The sequence below is a fragment of the Schistocerca gregaria genome, chromosome 5, assembly GCF_023897955.1.
Source record: "Schistocerca gregaria isolate iqSchGreg1 chromosome 5, iqSchGreg1.2, whole genome shotgun sequence".
In the NCBI taxonomy this organism is placed as follows: Eukaryota; Metazoa; Arthropoda; class Insecta; order Orthoptera; family Acrididae; genus Schistocerca; species Schistocerca gregaria.
Window position 1 is genome coordinate 526,780,192 of NC_064924.1, and position 27,613 is coordinate 526,807,804.

A 27,613-nucleotide genomic window follows, 5' to 3' on the forward strand; every position below is an offset into this window, starting at 1 on the left:
ATCGTCAGGGAGGGTAAAGATATCGGAAAGGTACGAGGGTCAGTCAAAAAGTAATGCCTCCTATTTTTTTTCTACGTTTAATTGTCAGGAAATTTAAATGCAATTACATAGGTTGAAAACCACAACATTGAGGATCATTTTGTCATTTTTCAATGTAATCTCCGCTCATCTCTACAGTTTTGGTCCATCTTTGAACAAGGGCATGTATCCCAGCACGGTAAAAATCACAGCTCTGCTTCTTAAGCCATTGACGCACGGATGTTTTGACGGCCTCCTCATCTTCAAAATGAATCCCACGATGAGCTTCTTTTAGTGGCCCAAACAGATGGAAGTCTGATGGTGCCAGGTCAGGGCTGTATGGGGGATGAGGCAAAACTTCCCATCCAATTTTGACAATCTCGTCAGAGGTGTGACGACTGGTGTGTGGTCTTGCATTGTCATGCAAAAGAAGAACATCTGCCATTGATTTTGTTGGGCGAACTCGCTGAAGACGTGCTTTAAGTTTTTTGAGGGTTGTGACGTATTGAACAGAATTTATTGTGCATCCCTGCTCCAAAAAATCAACCAGAATCACACCCTCTGTATCCCAGAAAACTGTTGCCATAACTTTCCCTGCCGATCGCACAGTTTTTAATTTTTTCTTCCTCGGCGAGCTTGTGTGACGCCACTCCATTGACTGCCTCTTTGATTCGGGTTCAAAAAAATGCACCCATGTTTCGTCCCCGGTCACAATATTTTTCAGAAACTCATCTCCCTCCAAACGGAAGCGCTGCAAGTGTTGGGAGGCTATTGTTTTCCTTGCCTCTTTATTCTGATCGGTTAACATTCTTGGAACCCACCGTGCACAAACTTTTGAGTACCCCAATTGTTTAATAATCGTGATCACACTGCCTTTACTAAGAGAAATAATGCGACACACTTCATCTGCAGTCACCCGACGGTCACCACGAATGATGTCATCAACTTGCTGAATGTTGTGTGGAGTCACTGCACTCACCGGCCTGCCGCTCCGCTGTTCGTCAGTCAACGGTGTTTGCCCTTCAGCTTCCTTACAACGACGAACCCATCGTCTAACAGTGCTGAAATCCACTGTCACAACACCATACACCTTCTTCAGTCTTTCATGAATGCGTATGGGCGTTTCACCTTCTGCATTCAAGAATTCAATCACACAACGCTGTCTCAAACGAACATCGATGTCGGCCATCTTACAAACTTCTGCTGTGCTGCCACCTGTTGACACAGAAAGTTACTACTCCAGTGGATTGCAGAAGAAGGTTTGAAGAATGGCGCCAAATTCAAATTTTTCACTTAACTTAATTTTTTTAAGTAGAAAAAAATGGGAGGGATTACTTTTTGACCGACCCTCGTAGTAGGCAAAGTGATTGGCCTTACTAAGGTTGTCAGGGAAGGGTTGGTCATCATGAAGGAGAGGGTAGTAGGGGAGGTGGGGGGGGGGGGGGGGGGGTTAGATCCGGTAAGTCGGAGGAAGGCAGACCAATACTGGAAAGAGTTGATAGGAAGTGTATCATTAAAAACGGTGCATATCTGTTGCCAGTCCCGGCATTTCTTAGCCACGAGCAAGTTTCTGCCGTGTCGTTGTAGTTGCCGGTGGCGTCGTAGTGTGTCCGGGTCAGGCGTGTGAAGGAAGGCACGTGTGAAGGAAAACACGGTAGAGACGGCGGGATTCACGGAGGAGGAGGACGGCCTGTGGGGTAAAGTGGGACGGTGCGGGTGGATGGCGACAGTAGGAATGGGGGGCTTTGTGTGGCTTTGTATATAAACCTTATTCTCCCTTTATTCACTGTACTTTAAATAATTATAATTTCTACATAGCTTTCCAAAAGATGATATTGCCGCTGCATTTATTGCCAGTTTAGTAACCTTTCCAGACATATTTAATCTAGCAGACCTAACACATTTAATTGAAAAAAGTTATTGTAAGTTTTCGTATATTGACCACTATATACAGTAGCCTTCATCTGTTCCTCATAGCTATGAGTTAACTAATGCAGACGATGCATTTTTAGAAAATTTTTGTTGTAAGTATAGGTGAATTTGAAGCCTGAATGGTGTAGCCTTAATCTGTTGTTCATGATGATCACTTCACTACTGTTAATGGCTCTGTTGCCAATACTGTCTTTGAAGTAGGCCATATGATGGCATTACTAATTTACAGAAGAGCCAAAGAAACTGGTACACCTGCCTAATATCGTGTAGGGCCCCCACGAGAACGCAGAAGTGACGCAGCACGATGTGGCGTGGACTCGACTTATGTCTGAAGTAGTGCTGGAGGGAACTGGCACCATGAATGCTGCAGGGCTGTCCATAAATCCGTAAGAGTACGAAGGGGTGGAGATCTCTTCTGAACAGCACGTTGCAAGGCAGCGCAGATATGCTCAATAATGTTCATGTCTGGGGAATTTGGCGGACAGCGGAAGTGTTTAAACCCAGAAGAGTGTTCCTGGACCCACTCGTAGCAATTCTGGACGTGTGAATTGTCGCGTTGACCTGCTGGAATTGCCCAAGTCAGTCGGAATGCACAATGGACATGTATGGATGCAGATGATCAGACAGGATGCTTACGTACGTGTTACCTGTCAGAGTCGCATCTAGACGTATCAGGGGTCCCATATCACTCCAACTGCACATATCCCTTACTATTACAGAGCCTCCACTAGCTTGAACAGTCCGCTGCTGACATTCATGGATGAGGTTGTCTCCATACTCGTACACGTCTATCCGCTCTATACAATTCGAAATGAAACTCATCCGACCAGGCAACATGTTCCAGTCATCAACAGTCCAATGTCAGTGTTGACGGGCCCAGGCGCGGCGTAAAGCTTTGTGTATGCTATCATCAAGCTCCGAAAGCCCATATCGATGATTTTCGTTGAATGTTTGGCACGCTGACACTTGTTGATTGCCCAGCATTGAAATGTGCAGCAATTTGCGGAAGAGCTGCACCTCTGTCACATTAAACCAACCTCTTCAGTCATCGTTGGTCCCGTTGCAGCAGGATCTTTTTCCGACTGCAGCGATGTCGGAGATCTGATGTTTTAGCAGATTCCTGATAGTCACGGTACACTCGTGAAATGGTTGTACGCGAAAATCCCCACTTCATCGCTACCTTGGAGATGCTGTGTCCCATCGCTCGTTCGCCGACTTTAACACCACGTTCAAACTCATTTAAATCCTATATGCAATTTTATTTGATTACTCCTTTCGGATTATCTGTAAGCCATCATAAGTTTCAGTTATTTATTGCACAAGAATTAAACATTGTACAGATGTCATACATATGAGAATCTCTGAAAGTATTTTTTACAAACATTCGATATGCGAATCATGAGTGACCCGGCAGAGGTCAATACGGTGACCGAACTCTTGCCATACCCGTCCCAGCATGGCATCGTCAACTTTGGCAGTCGCTTCCCGTATTCTCTCCCGGAGCTCTGCCACGTCACGTGGTAAAGGTGGAACATACACCAGATCTTTAACGCGTCCCCACAGAAAAAAGTGCTGATCGGGGAGGCCATTTCATGAGACAGCTCTACCATTTATGTAGCACGGCCGGTCCATCGATGTGGCAGGTCCGAGTTCAGGTACCCACGAACTTCACGATGAAAATGGGGTGGAGCCCCATCTTGCTAAAAGATGAATGGAGAGTCCGATTGCATTTGAGGCATCAGCCATCCGTTAAACACTTGTAGCTCATTTGTTTTTATCGAACTCCAACACACCGAAAGCTCGCTCCACACCTGAACTCAGCCTGTCTGGGACTAGCGCTGACTATCGGCAAATTACCAAACTATGCTGTGGCGGCATATACGAAAAAAACTTTCAGGGTTTCTCTTCAAAATGTCAGATGTATGATTTGTGTGCAATGTTTGGTTCTTGTGCAATAAATAATTGAAAGTGTTCATGGACTTTATGTACACCCTGTGTATAAAATTGCCTGCAAGAAGTACAGACGTTTAAATTACTAATATGAAAGTTCCATAACACGATAAACATCATAAAGAAATGCACTCCATAGCTGCGGTACACATCGCCATAAGTACAATGCACTAATCAATTGCCACTGTTGGCGAGCTGGAAATCGGTGTGCCTGCAGGGCCTTGTGTTGCGCCATCTACCTGCTCTTTGCATGTGTCAAGTGACTTAGTCATTACTTAGAGCATCACATAATAACCCAATTAGAACTTCTGGGTCTAAAAAAGAAGTTACGCAATTATCCCAAATAACAGAGCGTGTGATACATTACAAAAGTGTAATAGAACTACACATTTAAGAGAGACAGTCAAATGAAAACGAGATTGAAAAAAGTAAGTAAACTTTATTATTTCAAAAGTAATCGCCATTGACTACCTCTTACACTTGGAACATGACACGGAGGTTTTCTACTCGAAATTTTGTGAATAATTGTTAATTATGACACTGACTTCATTTGTCAAAATGATTCTACAATGTGATTTTAATGTATGTGCCTACAAGCAAGAGATGTACAATTAGCAACCACAGACAATAAATAATATTTAAATAAACTAATATAAATGGAATGCAGTAGTCTACATCAACCATGATAATTATGCGCTTTTCGTCACTACACTGTAAATGTCTTTTAAATATAGCATTAAATTCAGGTTATCGTAATGTTTCATCAGTTTCGTTCACAAGATGGTACCGAACGATATATTTAACAGTACATGTTAACAATGGCAACCAACACTATTAAAAAAAAAACTGACGTTCCGTTGGTAGCACTGAATAAGCGCTGAGTAGCCACATTGTGTAACACGATTCCATCATATTTCGGGAGTGCATCCAGCAAAGCAAATCTTTTTCTTCCGATATTTCGGCTTATAACCGCACAGCAATCTTCAAGGCATCAGCAGAACTGTTGGAAGAAGAAATATTGCTGCGCCGGATACACGCCCGAAAGATGGTGTAATATTCTATGCGCCGGGTAAACGCCAAGAATCACATTGCTGAACACTGTTTATTACTTCGTTGATTATTGAGCAGTCGTCAGTTGAGTAATAGGTGGCAGAGTTTCTGCGGGTTTTGCAATGTCACATTCACGAGCAAAAAGATGCAACGCAACCTTTTGTGCAGATGTGGGAAAATATTTACGGGAACTAAAACCATCGGAATTGGATTCGAACTCGGAATTCTGCTTTCCTGGAGCAGTGGTCTCACCAGTTTTAATCTGCCAGCGAGTTTCGAAATAGGGCACACTCCGCTGCAGGGTGAGAGATTCACGCTGCCACTTCACGAAGACGTCTGAGCTTCAGAAGTAAGCTTGCGGAGACGATATTCTCAAGCGAACGCGATGCTACGTATGGTGCACCACATAAAAAGTTGTTGTGTATTAAATGAAGATGACCCTTGACTAGGAAGGTCTCTGCCGGCCTCGGTGGCCAAGTGGTTCTAGGCGCTTCAGTCCGGAACCGCGCGACTGCTACGGTCGCAGGTTTAAATCCTGCCTCGGGCATGGATTTGTGCGATGTCCTTAGGTTGGTTAGGTTTAAGTAGTTCTACGTTCTAGGGGACTGATGACCTCAGATGTTAAGTCCCATAGTGCTCAGAGTAATTTAAACCATTAGGAAGGTCTTCTACCACAACAAATAGGAATCACGTTCAGAAAATTGAGACTCTGGTGGAAGTATTCTTCGTCTATCAGAGAAATTGCAGATGAGATTAGGATCTCAGCTATTTTGTTTTTACGAAGTTTGTAACAACTTGTTGTCCCTTCACCATGACAACGCCCTGCCTCACTCAGCTTTAACGATACGCTTGTTTTGTGCCGTACAAAAAGGAGGGTACTGAAGGACGTTCCACATTAAAGTTTTCACCTGTGTGGCGAAGTGGAAACAATACGGAAAGTGTCTGAGTAGACTTGGCGAGTGCTCGTGGTTGTGGTGGAGGGCTGTTCTGGAGGAGACAGAATTAAACAAAAAATTCGGCTATTTTTTTAACATACTTCGCGGAACCCACTTGCCAAAAGAGCTTTCGATCACAACATTATAGTTGTCTGCTGAAACGATTTGAACTCTTTGTGCCACGTCAGACGTCTCGTTGATTTCGAAAGTAATATACTGGGCGAACTTTAACTCTACCGACAAAATTTCAGAAATTTCTCAGAGATATTAGTAAGGTTATTTTTAGATAATAGCCCCTTAATTTCCACTGTCTTTATACTCAATAATAATGTGAATATAATGTACTCGTTTTGTTAACCCATTAACTTTGTTTCTGTGAGAAAATATTCACAACGATGAAAAAGCCGGAAATATACATTCACCAAAAAGTGCAGTACAAATTGTGTATCAATGGAAGAATCTTCAGATGCAAAAGTATTGTGACGTCGTTGTAGCGCTGAGGGATAGCGTTCCATGTCGTGCATTGCGAAGCTTTTCCATTTTTTTTAATCTTATGGGACTTAACTGCTAAGGTCATCAGTCCCTAAGATTACACACTACTTAACCTAAATTATCCTAAGGACAAACACGCACACCCATGCTTGAGGGAGGACTCGAAACTTCGCCGGGACCAGCCGCAGACTCCGTGAGTGCAGCGCCTTAAATCGCTCGGCTAATCCCGCGGGGCTAACAGCAAGTACCGTGAATGAACGGAACAACTTTTTTCCAAAGGACGTACAAATCGCATACAGTTGACAATGACACTGTTGTACAGGTACTTGTAGTGTAATGCAGATACAAAAATGGAGTAAGAAGCCAAGTGGAATCTAGTTACTTAGTAGAAAGACTGTCGACAACAGATACCTTATAGTGACAAAATACCGCCATACAACATTCGAAATTTTGTCGATGGAGTGTTCGCTCTGTATGAAGTCTACAGAAGAAACAAGAAAATCTGTTTTACAACCAAGACTTGTACTTTTCTGTCATCACATTCTAAAACAGCTGGACACTGCAGTAGTCACATCGCCACATCACGGTAAGTGATGACAGCCAAAACAATTGCAGCGTAAAGATTTATTAAAATTCTTGACCAAGGTTTCGGTATATATAAATATACCTTACTTTAATGGGTCTACCTGGCCGTCCAATGTAATAGTTTGGGTAGTCGTTACAAGTAATTGGCACTAAATCCGGAGTTTACAAAATTACTTGTAACGACTACCCAAAGTAGTACATTTGACAGACAGGTAAGGTATAAAGAACACTTGCTAGGTAAAAATGGGGAAAATGTACAGAATTGCACGTTTGCCGAACATCTATGGCTCTTACAGCATACGCCACGTAAACTGGATGACATAGAATTGCTTCATGAAGCGAGTAAGGGTTACAAACTGGACTTGCTCGAAGAACTAGAGATTTTCAAGCATCTGTCACTAAAAGATGGTTTTATTCTTAATGAACAGGTGCAGCTTAGAAACAAATTTTTTTTTTTACTGTTTCAAACCCCTTCTTGCCTTAATGTAATATAGTATGGCTGACTAGAAGTTAGTTTTCTTGCCTGTTGATGCCGATGAAATGAGTTTTTCCTGTCTTGTTGGGATTTTACGTATTTTTGAGGTTTGCTGTTTGTGATTTTCGATGTGTACGTGTAGTTAATTGACTGGTATGTTTTTTTATTCACAATGACAGATGGTTTCGTTTTACTGTAACATTCTGATTGTTTTCGGTAGTATGGATTTTCCCGCTTACGTTACGCGAGATTATTGGGCATGACACTAGTGTCCCCTCTCGTTAGATGTGTTCCATAGCGCAAGCTCCATATGTTCGACACTAGGACACAGGTAAATCGGTTCCATATTTTCAATTTTACACAGATGTTTTAAATGGTCTGATATGTTTTATTTATTAAGACACAAGGTTGACTTATCACAACTTTTAATAATTTTGTTGCGCTTGTGTATGCATCCATGGATTTTAACATGCGCGAGTGTCTGGCACATTCCACAAGTGCCCTCTCTCGGCGAAACCATGTGCCCCAGTGCTTTCACACTCTCGTCACGATAGTTCACAGGCTAAGTACTAGTGCTGAACTGTGTTCGCATTGACCCTGTGTCCATAACCATGTTGTACAAATGGAAATGATGTCTTAACTATTGACGACGCCTTTGGCACAGTTGTTTTATTAATCTCCACTGCAGGATGTAATTTTAGTAAGTAACTAAAAGATTTTGTGCCTGTATTACTCTGGTAATTTTTACGGTTACTTAAGCTTTAGTGTTTTTTCTTTCTCATTTTCTATGCTAAGTTTTTGCTAATGAAAGTGTCTTCCTGTTCAGGATTTTTTACTTCTGATGAAGGTATTTTATATATACCGAAACCTTGGTCAAGAATTTTAATAAATCTTTATTCTGTAACTGTTTTGGCTGTCCTCATTTACCGTGGAGAATATCAACAGTTGCTGTTTGAGCCATGTTTAAAATCTTAATATCGCCACACGCTTCTTTATTGTAAAAATGATTGAACACCGTCACGATGGTATCGGAATCCTGTTCACAATCATGTTGACTGGGATGTAAAACACAGCCGCAGCTGCACAGTTGATCGAGAGCAGTTTCAGCAAAACAGGGAGTCTACAAAATGCTGTCGTCGTCGTCGTCGTCGTCGTCGCCGTCGTCGTCGTCATCCTCGTCGTCGTCGTCGTCGTCGTCGTCGTCGCCGTCGGCGGCCGCGCTCTGCGCGTCCGGGTCCTCGGGGTCGTCGTAGTCGTCGACGTCCTCGTCGTCGCCGCCGCCGGTGCTGCCGAGCGGCAGGCCGCCGCCCTGCTCCGGCGTCACGACGGCGACGCCGTCGGCGCCGAGGCGCACGCAGTCCAGGTCTCGCCGGAACACCTGGTCGCCGTCCCAGCGCGCCAGCAGCGACACGCACGCGTGGATGTTGCGGCCCGCCAGGTACACGTTGGAGAAGCGCACGCACATCTGCAGGATCGGCAGCCGCGGCACCGACACGCACACCGGCCGAGGGTTCTTCCCTGTCGAACAACACTGGCTGCTCATCGCTGCAAGCTGCTGCGGCTGCCACTTCAGTTTAGCGGCAGTCATACAGTTTTCGTTATCACCTCCGTGAACTAAAGTGTCGTAATTAATTGTTTATATGTTTGCAGGGAAACACACTACTGCCCATTAAAACTGCTACACCAAGAAGAAATGCAGACGATAAACGGGCATTCATTGGACAAATATATTATACTACAACTGACATGTGATTACATTTTCACGCAATTTGGCTGCATAGATCCTGAGGAATCAGTACCCAGAACAAACACCTCTGGCCATAATAACGGCCTTGATACGCCTGGACATTGAGTCAAACAGAGCTTGGATGGCATGTAGAGGTACAGCTGCCCATGCAGTTTCAACACGATACCACAGTTCATCAAGAGTAGTGACTGGCGTATTGTGACGAGCCAGTTGCTCGGCCACCATTGACCAGACGTTTTCAATTGGTGATAGATCTGGGGAATGAGATGGCCAGGGCAGCAGTCGAACGTTTTCTGTATCCTGAGAGGTCTGTACAGAACCTGCAACATGCGGTCGTGCATTATCCTGCTGAAATGTAGGGTTTCGCAGGGATCGAATGAAATTAGAGCCACGGTTCGTAACACAACTGAAATGCAACGTCCACTGTTCAAAGTGGCGTCAATGCGAACAAGAGGTGACCGAGACGTGTAACCAATGACGCCCCATACCATTACGTCGGGTGATACGCCAGTGTGGCGATGACGAATACACGCTTCCAATGTGCGTTCACCGTGATGTCGCCAAACACAGATGCCACCATCATGTTGCTGTAAACAGAACCCGGATTCATCCGCAAAAATGACGTTTTGCCTTCGTGCACCCAGGTCCGTCGTTGAGTACACCATCGCAGGCGCTCCAGTCTGAGATGCAGCGTCAAGGGTAACCACAGCCATGGTCTCCGAGCTGATAGTCCATGCTGCTGCAAACGTGGTCGAACTGTTCGTGCAGATGGTTGTTGTCTTGCAAACGTCCCCATGTGTGGACTCAGGAAGCCTGTCATCTCGAATGCTAGTGATACGAGGCCGTTGTGATCCAGCACGGCGTTCCGTATTACTCTCCTGACTCCGTAGATTCCATATTCTGCTAACAGTCATTGGATCTCGACCAACGCGATCAGCAATGTCGCGATACGATAAACCGCAATCGCGATAGAAACGTGATGGTACGCATTTCTCCTCCTTACACGAGGCATCACAACTTCACCAGGCAACGTCGGTCAACAGCCGTTTGTGTATCAGAAATCGGTTGGAAACTTTCCTCGTGTCAGCACGTTGTAGGTGTCGCCACCGGCGCCAACCTTGTGTGAATGCTCTGAAAAGGTAATCATTTGCATATCACAGCATCTTCTTCCTGTCGGTTAAATTTCGCGTGTGTAGCACGTAATCTTCGTGGTGTAGCAATTTTAATGGCCAGTAGTGTAGACTATCTGATCGAAAGGATCTGGACACCGTTGTGTAACGCGGAATAGACCGGTAGATGTCACGAGAATCGGACCCGCCCGTATAAAAGGAGACGGACAGTACTGTGTTTTCAGCAGATGGGTCGCTCACGTGAGCTCAGTGCGTGGTCACGGGATGTCACCTGAGAAACAAATCCATCAGCGGCGTGTCAGACCTTTTACAGCTGCCCAAGTTGACTGTTGGTGGTGTGACTGTAAAGTGGAAGCACGAAGGAAGAGTCACTCTGAACCAAAAGAAGGCTGACGTCATGACTTCCAAACTGCTGCTAGCAGTCCACCTAGGATAATGACAGTGCGAAGAAGAAGTCAGCGGACCACAGTGGTTGGGCGCACGCTCATCTCTTAAGGTTCACATTTCTGTACACATCGCTGAGCGCCGCTTGAGGTGGTGTGAGGAGCCGAACCATTGGACACTGGACGACTGGAAAAGAGTGATTTGGATAAATCATGCTACATCCAGATGGAAGAGTTTATGTTTGGCTAATTCCTGGACAGCGTTACCTGTCGGCGTGTGTACTGCCGACAGTAAGGTGGTGTTACTTATTGTATGGTGGGAGGGGGTGTTTTCCGTGGCTAAAATCACGGAGTATAAATACCTGTGGAGTGAGCGTCGCCTACTGCGCATGTTCTCAACATCAAACTGGGCTAGTCTCGTGGTACTGAGACGTCTCTGCTTGTCTCAATTTGTGGTAACAGCAAAACTTTAATATTCACCTGCTTTTACATACATTTCTACACGTTTTAGTAGTAATAACAGCCATTGTGCAGGATTGTTGTTGCTACGGATGTAAAGAGATCTACGTGCAAGAAGGGTCAGTTACTTTTCATAGGTACTTACAACAAATCTCTAATAGTGAATATCATATTGATGTGAGGCGTTTTATGTTTAAAAATATCGAGACGCGCTATTATCATGTCTTGTATTGTAGAGAAAATTTCTGCATTTTTTCTTTTTTGCCCATGTGCCTACGAGAGAGCACTCCGTCTTCAGGCCACAAGTGGCCCATCGGGACCATCCGACTGCCGTATCATCCTCAGCTGAGGATGCGGATAGGAGGGGCGTGTGGTCAGCACACCGCTCTCCCGGTCGTTATGGTTTTCTGTGTCTATGAGAGAAATGCTAGATAAACACGCAAGTGCGTTTGAGCTGCCAGTCTGTGTTTGCGTATTCGTGCTATGTTCATCTGCAGCTAAAATTTATATAATACAGTGTGATTGATTTCCTTCAGTTTATTTAAGTCCTCAAACCCGTGTGTGTATCTAAGTACTTCAGCATGAGACAGATTTCTTTTAATTTGTGGTAAGTTCTATGGGACTAAAGTGCTGAGGTCATCGATACCTGTAAAACAGTTTCCTACATTATATAATTGAAGATAATGGACAAGCAGATGGTGTAAATTGCTTACTTCCTGTAGCAATTTCATTGCTACAAATGCGCCCTCCCTCCCTTTCTGTGATATTTCGGTGCCCAATACAGTGTGATTCTAACGTAATTAATTGGAATAAAGGTTCGACATTATGAATAAGTGCAATAGAAAACCTAAAAAGGTGTTACTGGCTGTTACTTCTTTTCCCGCACACGAAAAAACGTAAGTGGAACTGAGCTATAATACTGTGGCGAAAAAGCACAATACCCTCCCTCTAGCTTTGAAACTATTTCAGTGACAGGTATAGAATTTTTAAGATGTCTATAACATGCATATAAAAAGTTTCAGTATACTTCTGAAGGTGATCTATCTGTTCTAGCGAAGTAATGACACTCATAATACCCTAAGCGTTATACGGACTAACATGCTCCGTCCCAATACCACGTGACTTGAGCAGCAGGAAGTGTTGTGGACAGATTTCTCGTTTTACGCATCCGAGTGCTTGCTCCGTAGATATTTATACTCTATGGTTAAAATGAGCCGTACGGCAGCAGTCTTGGCCTCGAGTCGTCCTTGTCGATCTCGGGGAGTCTTGCTGCCTCTTTACTTTGATCGATTGTGGTCTTTAGTTTCCCGTGCAGAGGATGACGAGGGCACAGAGGTGTGCTGTATATGCGCCTGGGTGGTGACGCTGGAGATGAGCGGAGTTGTAGAGAGTCAGACGGCCAGCGCCGCGACCGTGCTTTCCCGGCGGTTTAAGGTCTCGAGTTTGCTACACGTGCCAGTACCGTCGACCCGCCACGTGTGTGTCAAGTAATGGGCGGCGCCTGCGGATATGAGTTGTTGTGGTGGCGAGGGGTAGTCTTCACTCGCGCGAGTGGTGCGCTTTTGTCCACTGTTGTAGTAATCGCTTTATGTTATAGGAATTTATTGTCTGCTTGTTTTTCTCTGTCCAAAATTTTCCAAACTCTGCCCGAGCTGTAGGAAGTGGCAGACTCGCATGACATCAGCCACTTTGGCAGAGAGTGATCCTTATATTGTTAATAGCTGAATATGACACCATCTGCATAATTTGACAAATTTGTTCTTAGCTTCATTCACTGTCTTGCAAGTTACCTCACTTATAATTGAGCAGTAGTCGATATTGTATAGAACACACTGCACGACGAATTCAAGCGCCAAAACATAAATGGAAGGTGGCTAGACAAGCACTAACAACACAACAAACCTCATGGGAGGGCACAAGCACGACCACAGGTTCTGAAGCTAAGGAAGGAACCAACACACTAAGTGAACGTGACACAGAAGGGGTCAACACGTAAGGGACCCAAACCAACAACACATGACATTTCATGCCATAACACAGTCACAAACAACTCAACAGGCAGTAACAATCATAAAACAAACGAACACCGACACCACATACTAATCCTCTAGTAATGAGGTAAGGTCGTTTCGGAGGACAAGCCTCGAAGAACTTTCATTCCGAGGCTCCTCCTCCCCAATGACACACTGCATATTGTTTAAAGTACACTGCACGCAAGAAGTAGTGTATTATTCGTCTTATTATGTGAAGACAGAAGTATATTCTCTACTCTATTTAAAGCTACAATCAATGAATTTTATATACCAAATGTATTTTCCGTATAAAGTATGTATAAAACTAAAAAATGTAATATATTAAGTTATTTAAGGAATAATGCATTCAGGTAGCACTGAACTACATTCTATTTCTACTAATAAATTTGCAACCATAAGTCTATTCTTCATGTAAAGCTAAAATTCATGTATCAAATGCCCAATTAGTATTTAACCTATATAATAAAAGGTGTATCTATCTGAGGTATAACGTAGAATATACCACAACTACCAACAATAAGACAAACAAAGAACTGCTGAATATCATGTAGTGCCCTGATTTGCAACACTCCCAGTAATATATCAATACACACAAACACAATAAACATACACAAGCACAAACCACTTTAGATGAGAATAGCTCGACGTTCTTCTCATCTGAAGTAGGTAGAAATAGCCCGTTATCAACCAACAAGCTACTTAGACTGTATTACACATCCAAATATAGTATATCACATCCCTCTACATACTGCAACTTATTTTCAGCACACTCATTGTATTACTGTTTTTTATTTATCTTTGACATTTGCATTATATAAATTATATTCTCATTAACTAGGCAGAAACAAATTATGTAGAACTACTCTGACAATTTTTAAGTATTCAATTCACTGTTACCTTAGAGAAATGTTTATATGCTATGTTCTTTATACTATTTTAAAAAAGAATGAACAACTGTTTACGAGTGAGATCGTAATAATGAGAAGTCTTTGCTGTTAGCTTTAGAAGCATCCGTCCCAAGTTACATTTAAAGGCGGTGGGTTACTCTTTACTGTTAACGAAATAAATAAATAAGTTCTGATCATTAAGTATTTTCTGCTTACTACTAGTTTCAGTCTTGATATTATCTGTAAGCATTAAGATTGTCATCGAGAAGCAGAAATTTGTTACAGGCTGTATAACTTATGGCGAGCTACTCTCACAATATGGTAACTGAGTTCCAAGCCATATGTGGAAATTTAAATTTGGTATAGCTGAGCAGCACGTTCTTGTATTATTATTACTTCACAGTTTTATCAAAAATAGTAAAATCAAGAATATTTACATAACTACAGTTAACTAAAATTGGCCTTATAGAAACACATTTAAGTTATATGTGAATTTCACTTAGTACTGATAGTTCATCAGTGTTCCATGCCGTGGCCTGGATTTCCACTATGTGGTTGTCCACATTAAATAGGATCTTTTATTAAATTTATTTTTTAAAACTTAACTTATTGCAGAATATACTGTCAAAGCTTTACTTTGTAGAGAAAATATCCTGAATGTTCAGGTCAATGATTTTGAATAGTCTTGCAACAATGTATGAAAACGTTTAATGCTGTCATTCTATCAGTTTTGATAACTTCTTTATTGTGTTTTGAAAGTGAGTGTTATAAATCTCTATAAAATTTCGGTCTACCACCTCACAACTCCCTGCTCACCCTGCACTAGTACATAGGGTGTGCTCCCTTATTGCGTTTAAGAAAACGCTAAATGCAGAAGGATGTGAATACATTTTACAGGACTGTGTACTATGTGCAGTAGAGGAACAGTTTGCAGATGCAATGTTGTGCAGAGATTGTAGCGCCACAGACGACAATACGAGTCGATACCACAGACGTTAGCAAGGTCTCGCTGTAGTCTGCAACGAAGTATGGAAGGCGCTCTTGAAGACCACGCCTCCACTCTCAGCACAATAGCGCCTTCGCGCTGGAGGTCAATAATGTGTCGAGCATGCAAGTGCTCTGCCCCAGTTCGCGACCTCACCTGAATACGTCAACACCACAATGTAGGCCCAACGAGTTGTTAAAGTTTCAGATGCAATTATACTGTCGTAAATCTCGAACATGTACATCAAGAGAACAGTTCATTGTTTACTGCATGAAGTGATGCTTTCAAAGTCAATGACAGCAGCAAATTACCCAGTAGTCCTGTTGCAAAAAAGTGTGTCAAAGTTAAATAAAGTTTTGTTCATTAATGCAGTGGAGTGAACTAATATTTCATGTGGTTTAGTTTGATGAGCCTTTTTCCAGAGCACCCAATGGAACCACAGTTATGGTGGGACGAAACTGCGAGGGTCGTTCAATGCCCCATTTCTTTTTCTCTGAACATATTTAATGTTAAGAGTCAGAATTCAGTGACAATATACGTCAACTTGTCTTGCCCATGTCCTATTTTTCTACGAAGTCAGTTCAGTCCCGCGTCCGGCCATCCTGATTTAGGATTTCCGTGATTTCCCTATATCGCTCCAGGCAAATGCTTTGATGATTCTTTTGAAAGAGCATGTCCAACTTCCTCCCCATCCTTCCGTAATCTGATGAGACCAATGCCCTCGTTGTTTGGTCTCTTCCTCCAAACAATCCACCCCTACCCTCTACGTAGTCTCCATCATGTTATATGGCCGTAAGCCAACGTTGTGGAAGAGCTTGTGTGCCCTGCTCGTAAAATCTCTTGTCCTGTAGGCGTAGCCATATTTTCACTGCACGACTGACACTCTCGTCATCTTAAAAGTGGGTTCCCAATAAAGAATCTTTAAGAGACCCAAAGAAATCAAAGTTCAAGGGTGCCAGGTCTGTACTGTAGGGTGGGTGAGGCAATGATGTCCAACTCAGTTTGGCGATGTGTACCCAGGTTCTCGGGCTTATGTTTGGACGTGCATTATAGTGTTGGGGTAAGTTTTCTGCTGGATTATTGTCGATCGAAAACGTCGGAAACGGATCTTGAGTTTATTCAGTCTTCACGTATGCCTCTGAATTGATGGTTGAACCTCTTGGCATCACATCCACGAGAATGACGCCATCACAATCCCAGAATACTGTCACCATGACTTTTCCTGCAGAGGGGGTTGTCTTGAATTTCTTCTCTTGTGGTGAATGAGGATGACGCCACTCCATGGACTGCCTTTCTGTTTCCTGCTAAAAAAGTAGTGCACGCAGCATTCGTTCTCCGTTGCGATCTATGATAGGAATGCGTCTGTCTCAAAACGCTCCAACGGTTATGATGAAATGTCCAATCTTTCAATCTTGTGGTCGGCTGTGAGCATTCGTGGAACCCATCGTGACCACCTCATTGAATATCCGAGAGTTTCGATCATTGCAGACGCACTTCCAATGCTGACCGACAGCTGTAGAGCCAATTGTCGAGTTGTGATGCACCGGTCAGCACGAATAATGGCGTCCGCACTATCTGCGGCAGTGGCTGAGACAGGATGTCCCGAGCATGGCTGATCATGGAGCTCTGTTTCTGCATTTTTTGAGGCTGTAACTTTCTTTACCCATCGCCCAACTGTACTGCTATCAACTGCAGCATCGCCATACACTGCAGACAAACGTTTATGGATGTTCACCACGGTTTCTTTTTCTGCACACAAGAATTCAATAACAGCATGCTGCTTGTAACGTGAGTCGTATGTAGACGCCATTTTGAAGCTGTACTATGGCTGTGCCATCTGCCAGAACGGTTCTAAACTTCTCCGGCGCACAGAACAAACATCAAATGTGAAGAACCAACAACTACGTTTGTCTGTGTATATTAATGATTTTTTTTTAAATGTGGGGAATTACTTATTGAACGACCCTCGTAGTTCCATCTGCTCACAACAGGAGACACGATTGTTTGTATTAGCATGACAATGCCCCTTGCAATAAAGAAGCATCTGTGAGGTAATGTTCCGTGGACATTAGCATACCAGAGATGGACAGGTCAGCCAAGAGTCGCAACACGAACCCAGCGGAACACCTTTGCGATGAATTAGAATGTCGACTTCGCTCTAGACCCCAATATCACTACCTTCTCCGATTTCGGCTCCGGTCTCCGCTTTCGGAAGAATGGGCTGCGATTCCTCCATAGACATACAGACACCTCACGGAAAGTTTCTCCAGCGAAATTTACTCGATCATAAAGGCGAAGGGTGGACACAGCCGATATTAATATCCCCTATTAGGTGTCTGGACACGTTTTATCAGATAGTGTACTATATGTAGTCGTGGTGTACACATTGAAATCCCCGCCCCGCAATACCGCAGTACGCCGCTAGAGGACTCAAAACAAAACGGGGCAGCTCTTTTGTAAAGTGGTGTATCCTACGTGCATCGCCATACTACATCATGTTTAGGAGCAGCAGACGCTTCATGTGTGATCAAACAACCGATAACGGAAAAAGTTAAAATCAGCCGAGGATCAGTTTTCAACATCTTGCACTATATTTCGCAATAGAGTTGATTAGTCCAAGTGCTGAAGTGCACAGAGTTTCAGCTGTGGGGCCCGAAGTTGTTCCGCCCTGCTTGTGTAAGATGTTCCTAGTTCGTATCTCCAAAACCATATTCTTCAGATGCTTCTTGTAGGACAGTGCAGGTCCAATGTAACTCCTAGATATTTTGGGTGCTGACTGTGGTGAAGTGGCCTGACACCAAAATAGACCTGGACCCGCCTATTCCACAAATGAAAGCAAGCCGTCTCTACCTTGTTGGTATTTGGTTTCAGTCTCCATCTCCATTTCCATTATCGCCAGATCAGATGTTAAGATGGTTCTCGTTCCTTCAAACTTTCGATGTCCCTCTGGCAGCATACAGTCATCGCTGCTTACTGTGACGTTTCACCATTTCGTCTACGGGCACATCATCTGACCACGACAAACAGAAGCGAGACTCATCACTGAATATTACAGGTACTACACAATGTTCCAGTTGACTTCGGCTCTACATCCTGCAAGCCTCTGCCGTCTGTGGTAAAAGGTCCACTGCAACGCGAGATCTCAACCCGGACACCTGTAACCTCTTTTGGACGGTTCCTGGTGACACTCTTGCTTAGCCTCTGTCCGCATCTCAGTTGGTACCATCCGTCTATTCGTCAGAGCCAGTGGAACAACACTACGACCTTCCCGTACTGTGGTTCTTCTGCTGTTAGTATGATACTTCCAAGTCATTCATGCCAATCATTCGACGTTTCTTGAAGACCAAGAGATGCATCAGCTACACATGCACCTCCTCTGGAGAAGTCGTGTTGCGATCTCCGCCCGAGAAATTCCAGTAGCCACATACACATTCATAGCCAACACGCACTCACACCATTCTTCTTCTGCACCGAAAATAAAGTCGTATAAGAATGAAATTTTAACATGTCCCACATGTGTGGAAGTAGTGGAATATCAATTTGGTAGTTTTGGTCCAGGTATCTTTGATGTAATATTTTCCGTTTCCGCCACTGCATATATGTATAGTAAGTAAGTAAAGCAAGAGTTGGTCTGATCACTACAGTTCTTTATTAAGCAGGATTTTACGACACACTATATAGTTTCTCGTCAAAGGTAAGAAAAACTTATAAGGTCTGTTCCATAGAACAAAATGAAACGGATTTACAGAAAAATGTTTCAAATGGCTCTGAGCACTATGGGACTTAACATCTATGGTCATCAGTCCCCTAGAACTTAGAACTACTTAAATTTAACTAACCTAAGGACAGCACACAACACCCAGCCATCACGAGGCAGAGAAAATCCCTGACCCCGCCGGGAATCGAACCCGGGAACCCGGCGGATTTACAGCATAATGTCTCTGCGATATCAGATGCAGCAGGAAGGTAAACCCGCTTTTATGCTGATAAATCAGAGAACTGTAGCATGAATGTGCTTTGGAGATAGACGAATATTAGCCAAAAGCAACATAGTGCTACAATTAAGGTATTGTATCACTGAAATAATATTTACACAAAGTGTATAGGCGTATGATTATTAATATTGTTATATACCGTATTTTGTTACTGTAATAAAAGTGTATTTAGGCCATATGGGTTTCACTTTGTTTCAAAGCAGTGGTTACTGTTCTCGCGTTTACGATTACTACTCTTAGAATAATAATACTAAATTACTATTATTACTCATATCGTTTTTTTTGTTTCCTACTCCATTCCTAATGCTCTTCTACACATAAATGTTCGATTTCTAGTAAACTGTGCTTCACTGACACTGAATGTATTTTCGTCTCCATGTTGCAATTAAATGTATAATTAGGAGACTCACTGACTGAAAAAAACGTTAAGAAACTTAATTGATTCAGGTGTTAAATATTGCGGAGGTTCCCAGAATGAGATTTTCACTCTGCATCGGAGTGTCCTCTGATGTGAAACATCCTAACAGATTAAAACTGTGAGCCCGAGTTCGAGTCTCGGTCCGGCACACAGTTTTGATGTGTCAGGAAGTTTCATTGCGGAAGTTTATTACAGATATTTGTTCGTAACCTTTATTAACAGATAATATATCCCGATATACGAGGATACACAGAACGATTGTTATAAATACAAGACACTCAGACACAGATTAAGAAACGAAGAACGATTAAGAGTGTATTAGAGTAAAAATTTGAACTCGGAGTATAAAATAGTTTCTGTCCAGGATAGCGCTGAATTTGAAAACGACAGAAGAAGACACGACACAAGACACAGGACATTGCCAGATTAAGTAAAGACGTAATGAATTCCAAACGTTTACTTAAGCTAGGACAGTCATTGAGGCTGGATGTAAGGGAAATGGAAGATGGAAATTTTATGTAGAGAAAATCAAGAAAGTATTACTGGAATAAGAAAGTTACCAGTAAGAAAACCTTTTATACCACACATGAAAAACGTAATTCAGAAATATACCATATACGAAAACACATGAGTTTATTAAATAACATACTGTGAGTTCGATACAAAACTTATCTCAAATTGATGTCTGTTACCAGAACAGCACCAGTTGGAACCGAAATTCAAACACCCTTTCGTGCATGATGTTACATTCAAATTAACTTTTTGGTTGATGGTTGATTTACTGCTCAAGCTGTTTAGACTGCCTTTATGAACCGGTTATTCCCTGACAGGAAAGCACACTCAGACGTGTAACAAAAGTACTTAACACTAACCAAATTTAGTGTCTGTAGGCATTTTATAAAGCTGAAAATTGTTCTATGTCGAGTTTCTAAAGTAACAAAGATTGCATGATAACTAGTAAAACATTATAATCCATATCATTTACTTACCTGACACGGTATTGGAGTAAAGAACACGATCGTTGAAGTATAACGCCATGTTCATAGCAAAATCATCCGGATCGTATGTCACATTTACACAACCTGTGAACAGAAACGAAAAGGATAAATTGTTAGTAGATAACCAATTGTAGAAACTGCTACTAGATCTTAAAGAATAGAGTGACAGGCTGTTGTGAAGCACTAAATGTTTCTTAATTCCAGCAGGGATCTATTTATTTGTACAACGGAAATCGACATCATTGATAGTAGAAGCTTTGGTGCCACTAGTAACTGAGATCTGAGGTATGCATGGCTGTTGTGCCAACATTAAAAGATAGAAATAAACTAGTGACACTATGTTAAGAAAGCGTAAAAATTTCGCTATCAGGTACTTGTTTCGCTTATTTTCCAGTGTGGATATGAGCGCTACATATAAACTGACAAATGATGTTTGGAAACATTTACTGTTTCCATATATAAGGAGCCCATTGTCTGTTCTCTCATCACTGTTTAATTATGTTACCTTCAGTTTCGTTACACCAGACAATTTTGTACACTGTTGCACATTAAAATATAGGCAACACGAAGGAGGCAAGTAATAAACGTCAATTTGGCATGAAGTCCCTTGTATACTTGGATATGCAAATGATAAGCTTTTAAGTGCAACCTAATAAAGCAGGTTGGAGTAACGCCATCTACAGTGAAGAGCCAAAAAAACTTTTACACCTTCCTAAAATCTTGTAGAGCCCCAGCGAGCAAGCAAAAGTGCGGGAACACGTTGTAGCATGGGCTAATGCCTGAAGTAAGAGCTAGAAGGAACTGACACCTTGAATCCTGCGGGGCTGTCGATAAATACGTAAGTGTACGAGGGGATGGAGATCTCTTCTGAACAGCACGTTGCAAGGCATTCCAGATATGCTCAATAATGTTCATATCTGGAGAGTTTGGTGACCACAGAAGTGTTGAAACTCCTGGAGCCACTCTTTAGCAATTCTGGACGTGTGGATCGTCACATTGTCCTGCTGGAATTGCTCAAGTCCTTCGGAATGTACAATGGATGTGAATGGACGCAGTTTATGAGACAGGATGCTTACGTATGCGTCGCCTTTCAGAGTCGTATCCAGATGCATCAGGAGTTCCGTACCACTCGAACTCCACATCCCCGCTCCATTACAGAGTTTCCACCAGCTTGAACAGTCCCCTGCTGACATGCAGGGTCCATGGATTCCGGAGGTTGTCTCCATGCCCGTAAACGTCCATACGCTCGATAAAATTTGAAACTAGACTCGTCCAACCAGGCAACATGCTTCCAGTCATTAACAGTCCAATGTCGGTGTTGACGGGACCATGCGAGTTTAATGCTTTCTGTCACAGTCATCGAGAGTACACGAGTAGGCCTTCGGCTCCGAAGTCCATATCGATGATGTTGAATGTTTCGCACGCTGACACTTGTAGATGGACCAGCACTGAAATCTGCAGCAGCTAGCGGAATGGTTACACTTCTGCCACGTTGAACGATTCTCTTCAGTCATCGTCGGTCTCGTTCTTGCAGGATCTTTTCCCGGCCGCAGCGATGTCGCGGATTTGATGTTTTACCGGATTCCTGATATTCACAGTACACTCGTGAAATGGCCGTACGGGAAAATCCCCACTTGCCGACCGCAGTGCCATATTCTGACTATTTATATACTCGTATCTCTGTATTTGAATACAGCAGTTTCTTTGGCGCTTTAGTCTGTATTCTGTACATAAGGAATGATTACGCAGTGGATTTCTCATTCAGAAATAAAATTTGAGTGTTGTTTGTTTGGAAGAAAATCGCATTATGCTTCGTGTTCAAAGGAAATACCTAATAACACGTGCTGGAGTGCGACAGTAGAAAGGTTGTGACCCATTGACGCTCCAATTATCTTTCCAGTAAATATATCTCCAGACATGTGCATATGGAATCGATGGGATCAGGAGCGCAGTACTCAACGGCTTGCAGAATCTCAACGGCCCCACGCGACTAGCGTCCGAGAGGACAGTCACATTGTTTGCTTGGCTGTGTGGGATCATTCAACCACTTCACATACCTTGAGCCAGTAAATGGACTCGTTTTCAGTGAGACAAGAATCCAGATTTAATGCTGTATTCTTCCTACTACACTGTTAGGCTACATTAAATGAGTAAAATTTCCTTATTTGCTAACTCGCCTGGTGTTGTAATTTTAATGGCTAGCAGTGTTCATCTTTGGCTTTTCCCCACATCCTAGACACTAGTCTGTGGTGGCTGTGAGAACTCTCGAGGTAAGGTAAGTGCGTACCCCTCTGGCGGAGGTTGATGTTGAGCTGCGAGAGCAGGAAGCCTGTGCAGCAGCCGCACTGGCCATCGGCGCAGGAACAGGGCGACCGCGGGGCCCGCCCCCACACATCGGCCGATGTGCTGTTGTCCAGGGCGCCGGGGGCGGCGTGGGCGGCGGGAGCGGCAGGGGAGGCGGCGACTGCAGCGCCGCGAGCCAAGCCCTCCTCTGAGGACAGTAAAGAATGCGTCATTTTCACTCACTCTCCCACTTCCTACTTTTGTTTCAAATAAAGCGCATATGTTTCAAATGAAAGGCATATTCACAATTGTGTGTCGAATTAGTGGCTTGGTTCATCGGGTTTTTCTCAATGGGTGCTTAGCGTACACTTGCAACTGCCAGATACTACGAAGGTCGTTCAGTAAGTAATGCCTCACATTAAAAAAAAAAATAATAAAAAAAAATAAAAAAAACGCTATTAATACACATAGACAAACGTCCTTGTTGGTGCTTCACATTTGATGTTTTTTTTTCTGTACCAGTGAAATTTTGAACCGTTGGGCAGATGGCAGAGCTGTAGTTCTTTCTGTCACTTGGTGCCTATATCCCGCGGTTTCATAGGGTTGCCATTGTTGGTTTCGGGTTTGGCAAGGTTAATGTTAAGGGGTGGCTGGATGCCCTTCCTGTCTCCACCCCCCCCCCCCCCTCCCCCGAGACGGAATTAGTGTACCCCAGCTGTCTGTGTCTAGTGTAATCCATGGAATAGTATGAAAGTGTTCAGGTGTCTGAGAGTCGTGTAACTGAGGCGGGTCGTGGGGACCAGGCCAGTATTTACTTAGTGGGATGTGGAAAACAGCCTAAAAACCATATCCAGGCTGGCCGGCAAACCGAGCCTCGTCGTCAACCCGCCGAGCGGTTTCGATCCGGGGCTGGCGCGCCTACCCGAGTTCACGAAGCAGCGCATTACCGCCCTCAGCTAACCTAGCGGGTCATGGCAGAGCCGTAATACAGTGTCAAAATGGCGTCTACATACGATTCACGTTACAAGCAGCGTGCTGTTATTGAATTCTTGTGTGCAGAAACAGAAACTGTGGAGAACATCCATAAACGTTTGAGTGTAGTGTGTGGCTATGCTGCAGTTGATAGCAGTGCAGCGGGGCAATGGGTAAAGAAGGTTACAGCCTCAGGAAATGCAGAAACAGAGCTCCATGATCAGCCACGTCAGCGGTACGTCCTGTCACAGCCACTGCTCCAGGCGAGCTGAATCGTGCGGGTGCTATTATTCGTGCTGACTGGCGTATCATAACTCTACAATTAGCTCTACAGCTGTTGGTCATCTTTGGAAGTGCGTCTGCAATGATCGAGACTGTCGGATATTCGAACAAGTGCTCCCGAAGGGTTCCACGAATGCTCACAGCAGACCATAAGATTGAAAGAAAGGCCATTTCATCTGAATTGTTGGAGCGTTTTGAGACTGACGGAGAAGTCTTTCTGTCACGGATCGTTACGGGGGACGAAAGCTGGGTGCAGCACTTTGTGCAGGAACGAAAAAGGCAGTCCATGGAGTGACATCATCCTAATTCACCACAAAGGAAGAAGTTCAAGACAATCCCCTGGGGAGGAAAAGTCATGGTGACAGTCTTCTGGGATTGCGATGGCATCATTCTCGTGGGTGTGATGCCAAGAGGGTCAACCATCAATTCAGAGGCATACGTGAAGACTCTGAATAAACTCAAGAACCGTTTCCGACGTGTTCGATCGACAAGAATCCAACAGAAACCCAGCTCCAGCACGATAATGCCCGCCCACACACAAGCCTGAGGAAATTGCAGACCTGGCACCCTCGGACTTCTCTGCGGGGAACACACTTTGAAAATGATGAGAGTGTCAATCACGCAGTGAAACCATGGCTACGCCTAGCGAACAAGAGCCGGCCGGAGTGGCCGAGTGGTTCTAGGCGCTACAGTCAGGAACCGCGCGACCATTACGGTCGCAGGTTCGAATCCTGCCTCGGGCATGGATGTGTGTGATGTCCTTAGCTTAGTTCTAAGTTCTAGGGGACTGATGACCTCAGAAGTTAAGTCCCAAAGTGCTCAGAGACATTTGAACCATTTTTTATTGGACAAGAGCTTTTACCAATAGGGAGTACATGCTCTTCCACAACTTTGGCGTACGGTCATAGAATCTCATGGAGACTGGGTAGAAGAATAGGACATGGACAAGACATGTTGATGTATGTTGTCACCAAATTCTGACTCTTAACAATAAATATGTTCTGAGAAAAAATGTGGGGCAATACCTATTGAACGACCTCGCGCAATGATGGAAAAAAATTACAACACCAAGAAACAAGTATCGTAGAGTAACGGAATTTCGGAAATGCATTGTTTAGGTAACATACTTAAGTGATTGAGAATGACGAATGACAGGTTAATGTAAACGCGAGGTAAGCCATTACAAATGCGAAATGCTGGTACATTAACAAGCAGTGTAACTGCCAAAATGTTGAATGCAAGCATACAAATGGACATACTTTGTGATGCACAGCTGCCGTATGTCAGTTTTTGGAACGGAGTTCCACGTCTGTACCACTTGATCTGTCATAACAGAGACGGTTAACGCCGGTTGTGGATGACGCTGAAGTTGTCGTCTGATGGTGTCCCATACGTGCTGGATGAGAGACAGACCTGGTGATCGAACAGGCCGAAACTGTGTCAAGACTCCGTTGAGAATGTTGGGTTACAAAACAACAGCGGTATGTGGGAGAGCGTTATTCTGTTGGAATACACCCCGTGGGATGCTGTTCATGAACGGCAGCACAACAGGTCGAGTCACTAGACTGACGTTGAGATTTGCAGTCAGGGTACGTGGGGGAACCACGAGGGCGCTCCTGCTGTCATATGGGATCGCACCCCAGACCATAACTCAAGGTCTAGGTTCAGCGTGTCAAGCGTGCTGATGCTCACCTGGCCTCCTCTCAATCGACACACGGCCGTCACTGACGACGAGGCAGAACCGACTTTCATCAGAAGACACAGTAAATCTCCACAATGAGCTCTTGCTTGACACAACTAAAGTCGCTAATCACGTTGGGGTCAGTGGAATGCACCGTACAGGGTGTCTGCCTCGGAGATGTCCTTGAAATAACAAATTGGTACCAGCTCATTGTTTCATTGCGGTGCCAACTGCTGCTCGAATTGCTGCTGCAGACGTTATACGATGCACCAGAGCCACGTACCGAACACGACGGCCTTCCCTCTCGATAGTGCCACGTGGCAGTGCGAACCCTAGTCTTGTTACGAACGTACATTCATTCCTGTGACCACCGCTGCCAGCAATCACGAACGATGGCTACATTCCTGCCAAGTCTTTCTGCAGTATCGCGGAAGGAACATCCACCTTCCTGTATCCTTATTACATGACGTAGTTCAAACTCAGTGAGCTGTTGATAATGGTGTAGTCGTTGTTTCACCGATATTCTTCTCTAACATCAACTCACTACGTTCAGTCTCAAAGGTAAGAAACGCGCGTAACATTTACAGCGCCTATTTAAGGTCAACCTGATTTGCATCATAGTGGCGCCACGAGCGCCTCTCTTATCCGACTGGCGCCAAATTTGAATAGACATCATCTTTCTCATGTATAAACATACCTACCAACTTTCGTTTATCTCGTACAACACTTTCTTGGTGTTGTGATTTTTTCCTTCCGAGTAGTTTACTGAAGCAGGACGACATCTATCCAGACTCAAGCGTATGTTTGCCTTATCTACACCAGTAGTTAAGTAATTTCTTACAAGTTTTCTTTGTGTGAAGTCCTTCCCTCACATTTGAGTTTTACATTGTGAATATTCATAACCTTATATTTGCGATGATAGCTTGCTTTTTAATTATTTATTATTTTAGTTTATTATATGTCTAAGTTCTCAAATAAGCAGTGATCACGTCATCAACACATTTTAGTAGTAATAAAGTGATTTTCATGGGAAAATCTTATAGTAATGATGTTATGAAGTCATTTTTGTCACTTTTTGTAATCACCATTGTTTTAATAGCTACAATTTTATTGCTTTTTTTATCAATTTGTAAAGTTAAATTTTGCCTTATATCGTACATTATGACAAAACTTCGCTGTGCGAAATGGTAAAAAATTGTTATTAATAAAAAATTAGGTGAAGGTGAAAAATAACGCAAAGGACCTCATAATAACATTGGAAGCGCCTCTCTTAGCCTTTTCACCTGACGAGTTACACTGTAGCGTATTCAATTACGTATGACTGTATATATAAGCTAATTTGATTTCTAAAATAGTTTCATAAAATTAACTATCCACATGTTTCTTCCTTTCTAAATTGAACATAGTATGCTCGAATGGCAATAAATCGAAACTGGTAATGATACGAGTTGTTTGACTTCAGACTGGAATATTTATTACAAAATTAAGAATAAACCTTGTGATTCTAAGAAATAATTGCACTCTGAAACCAAACAGTAATCAAAATAAAGGCAGTCTGTTAGAAACTTCACAACTCTGCACATCTTTGAAATTAAAGGCTGATCCTGGGTGACATTATATATTGAGTTGCTGCCCCTGTAGTAACAGTCTTGGATCCACTTGGCACGCTGTCCACAAAGTGGTCTAGACGTAGTTACATTTTCGACAACAGCCCGCCTGGGGCATCCAGTGTGTCAACAGGACTCCTTGATGGCGCACAGTAATTCTAAACCGGTTCGAAGCTTGCTCAATCGGATCTGAGCCAGAAGATACCGTTCAGTTGAATCCTGCCTCCTGAAGTAATCGTGGCCGTGAAAGAAGGGCTCAAGAGTGGAAAATCCAGGACGAACTTATAACAATGATAGTATCAGCTGATACGGCACT

General features: G+C 43.4%; 1 protein-coding gene across 1 annotated transcript in view; it reads right to left on the minus strand.

Moving 5' to 3' along the window:
• Window positions 1-4,322: 4,322 nt before the first annotated feature.
• LOC126272995 (uncharacterized) overlaps window positions 4,323-27,613 on the minus strand; it is a 42,297-nt gene continuing 19,006 nt past the window's right edge. The window contains exons 3-5 of the mRNA XM_049976348.1: window positions 22,760-22,963; window positions 20,464-20,556; window positions 4,323-8,955 (exon numbers count right to left, since the gene is read on the minus strand). Of these exons, the coding sequence (XP_049832305.1) occupies window positions 8,558-8,955; window positions 20,464-20,556; window positions 22,760-22,963 (695 nt within the window). The 3' untranslated portion in view covers window positions 4,323-8,557. The remainder of the gene's footprint in view (window positions 8,956-20,463; window positions 20,557-22,759; window positions 22,964-27,613) is intronic.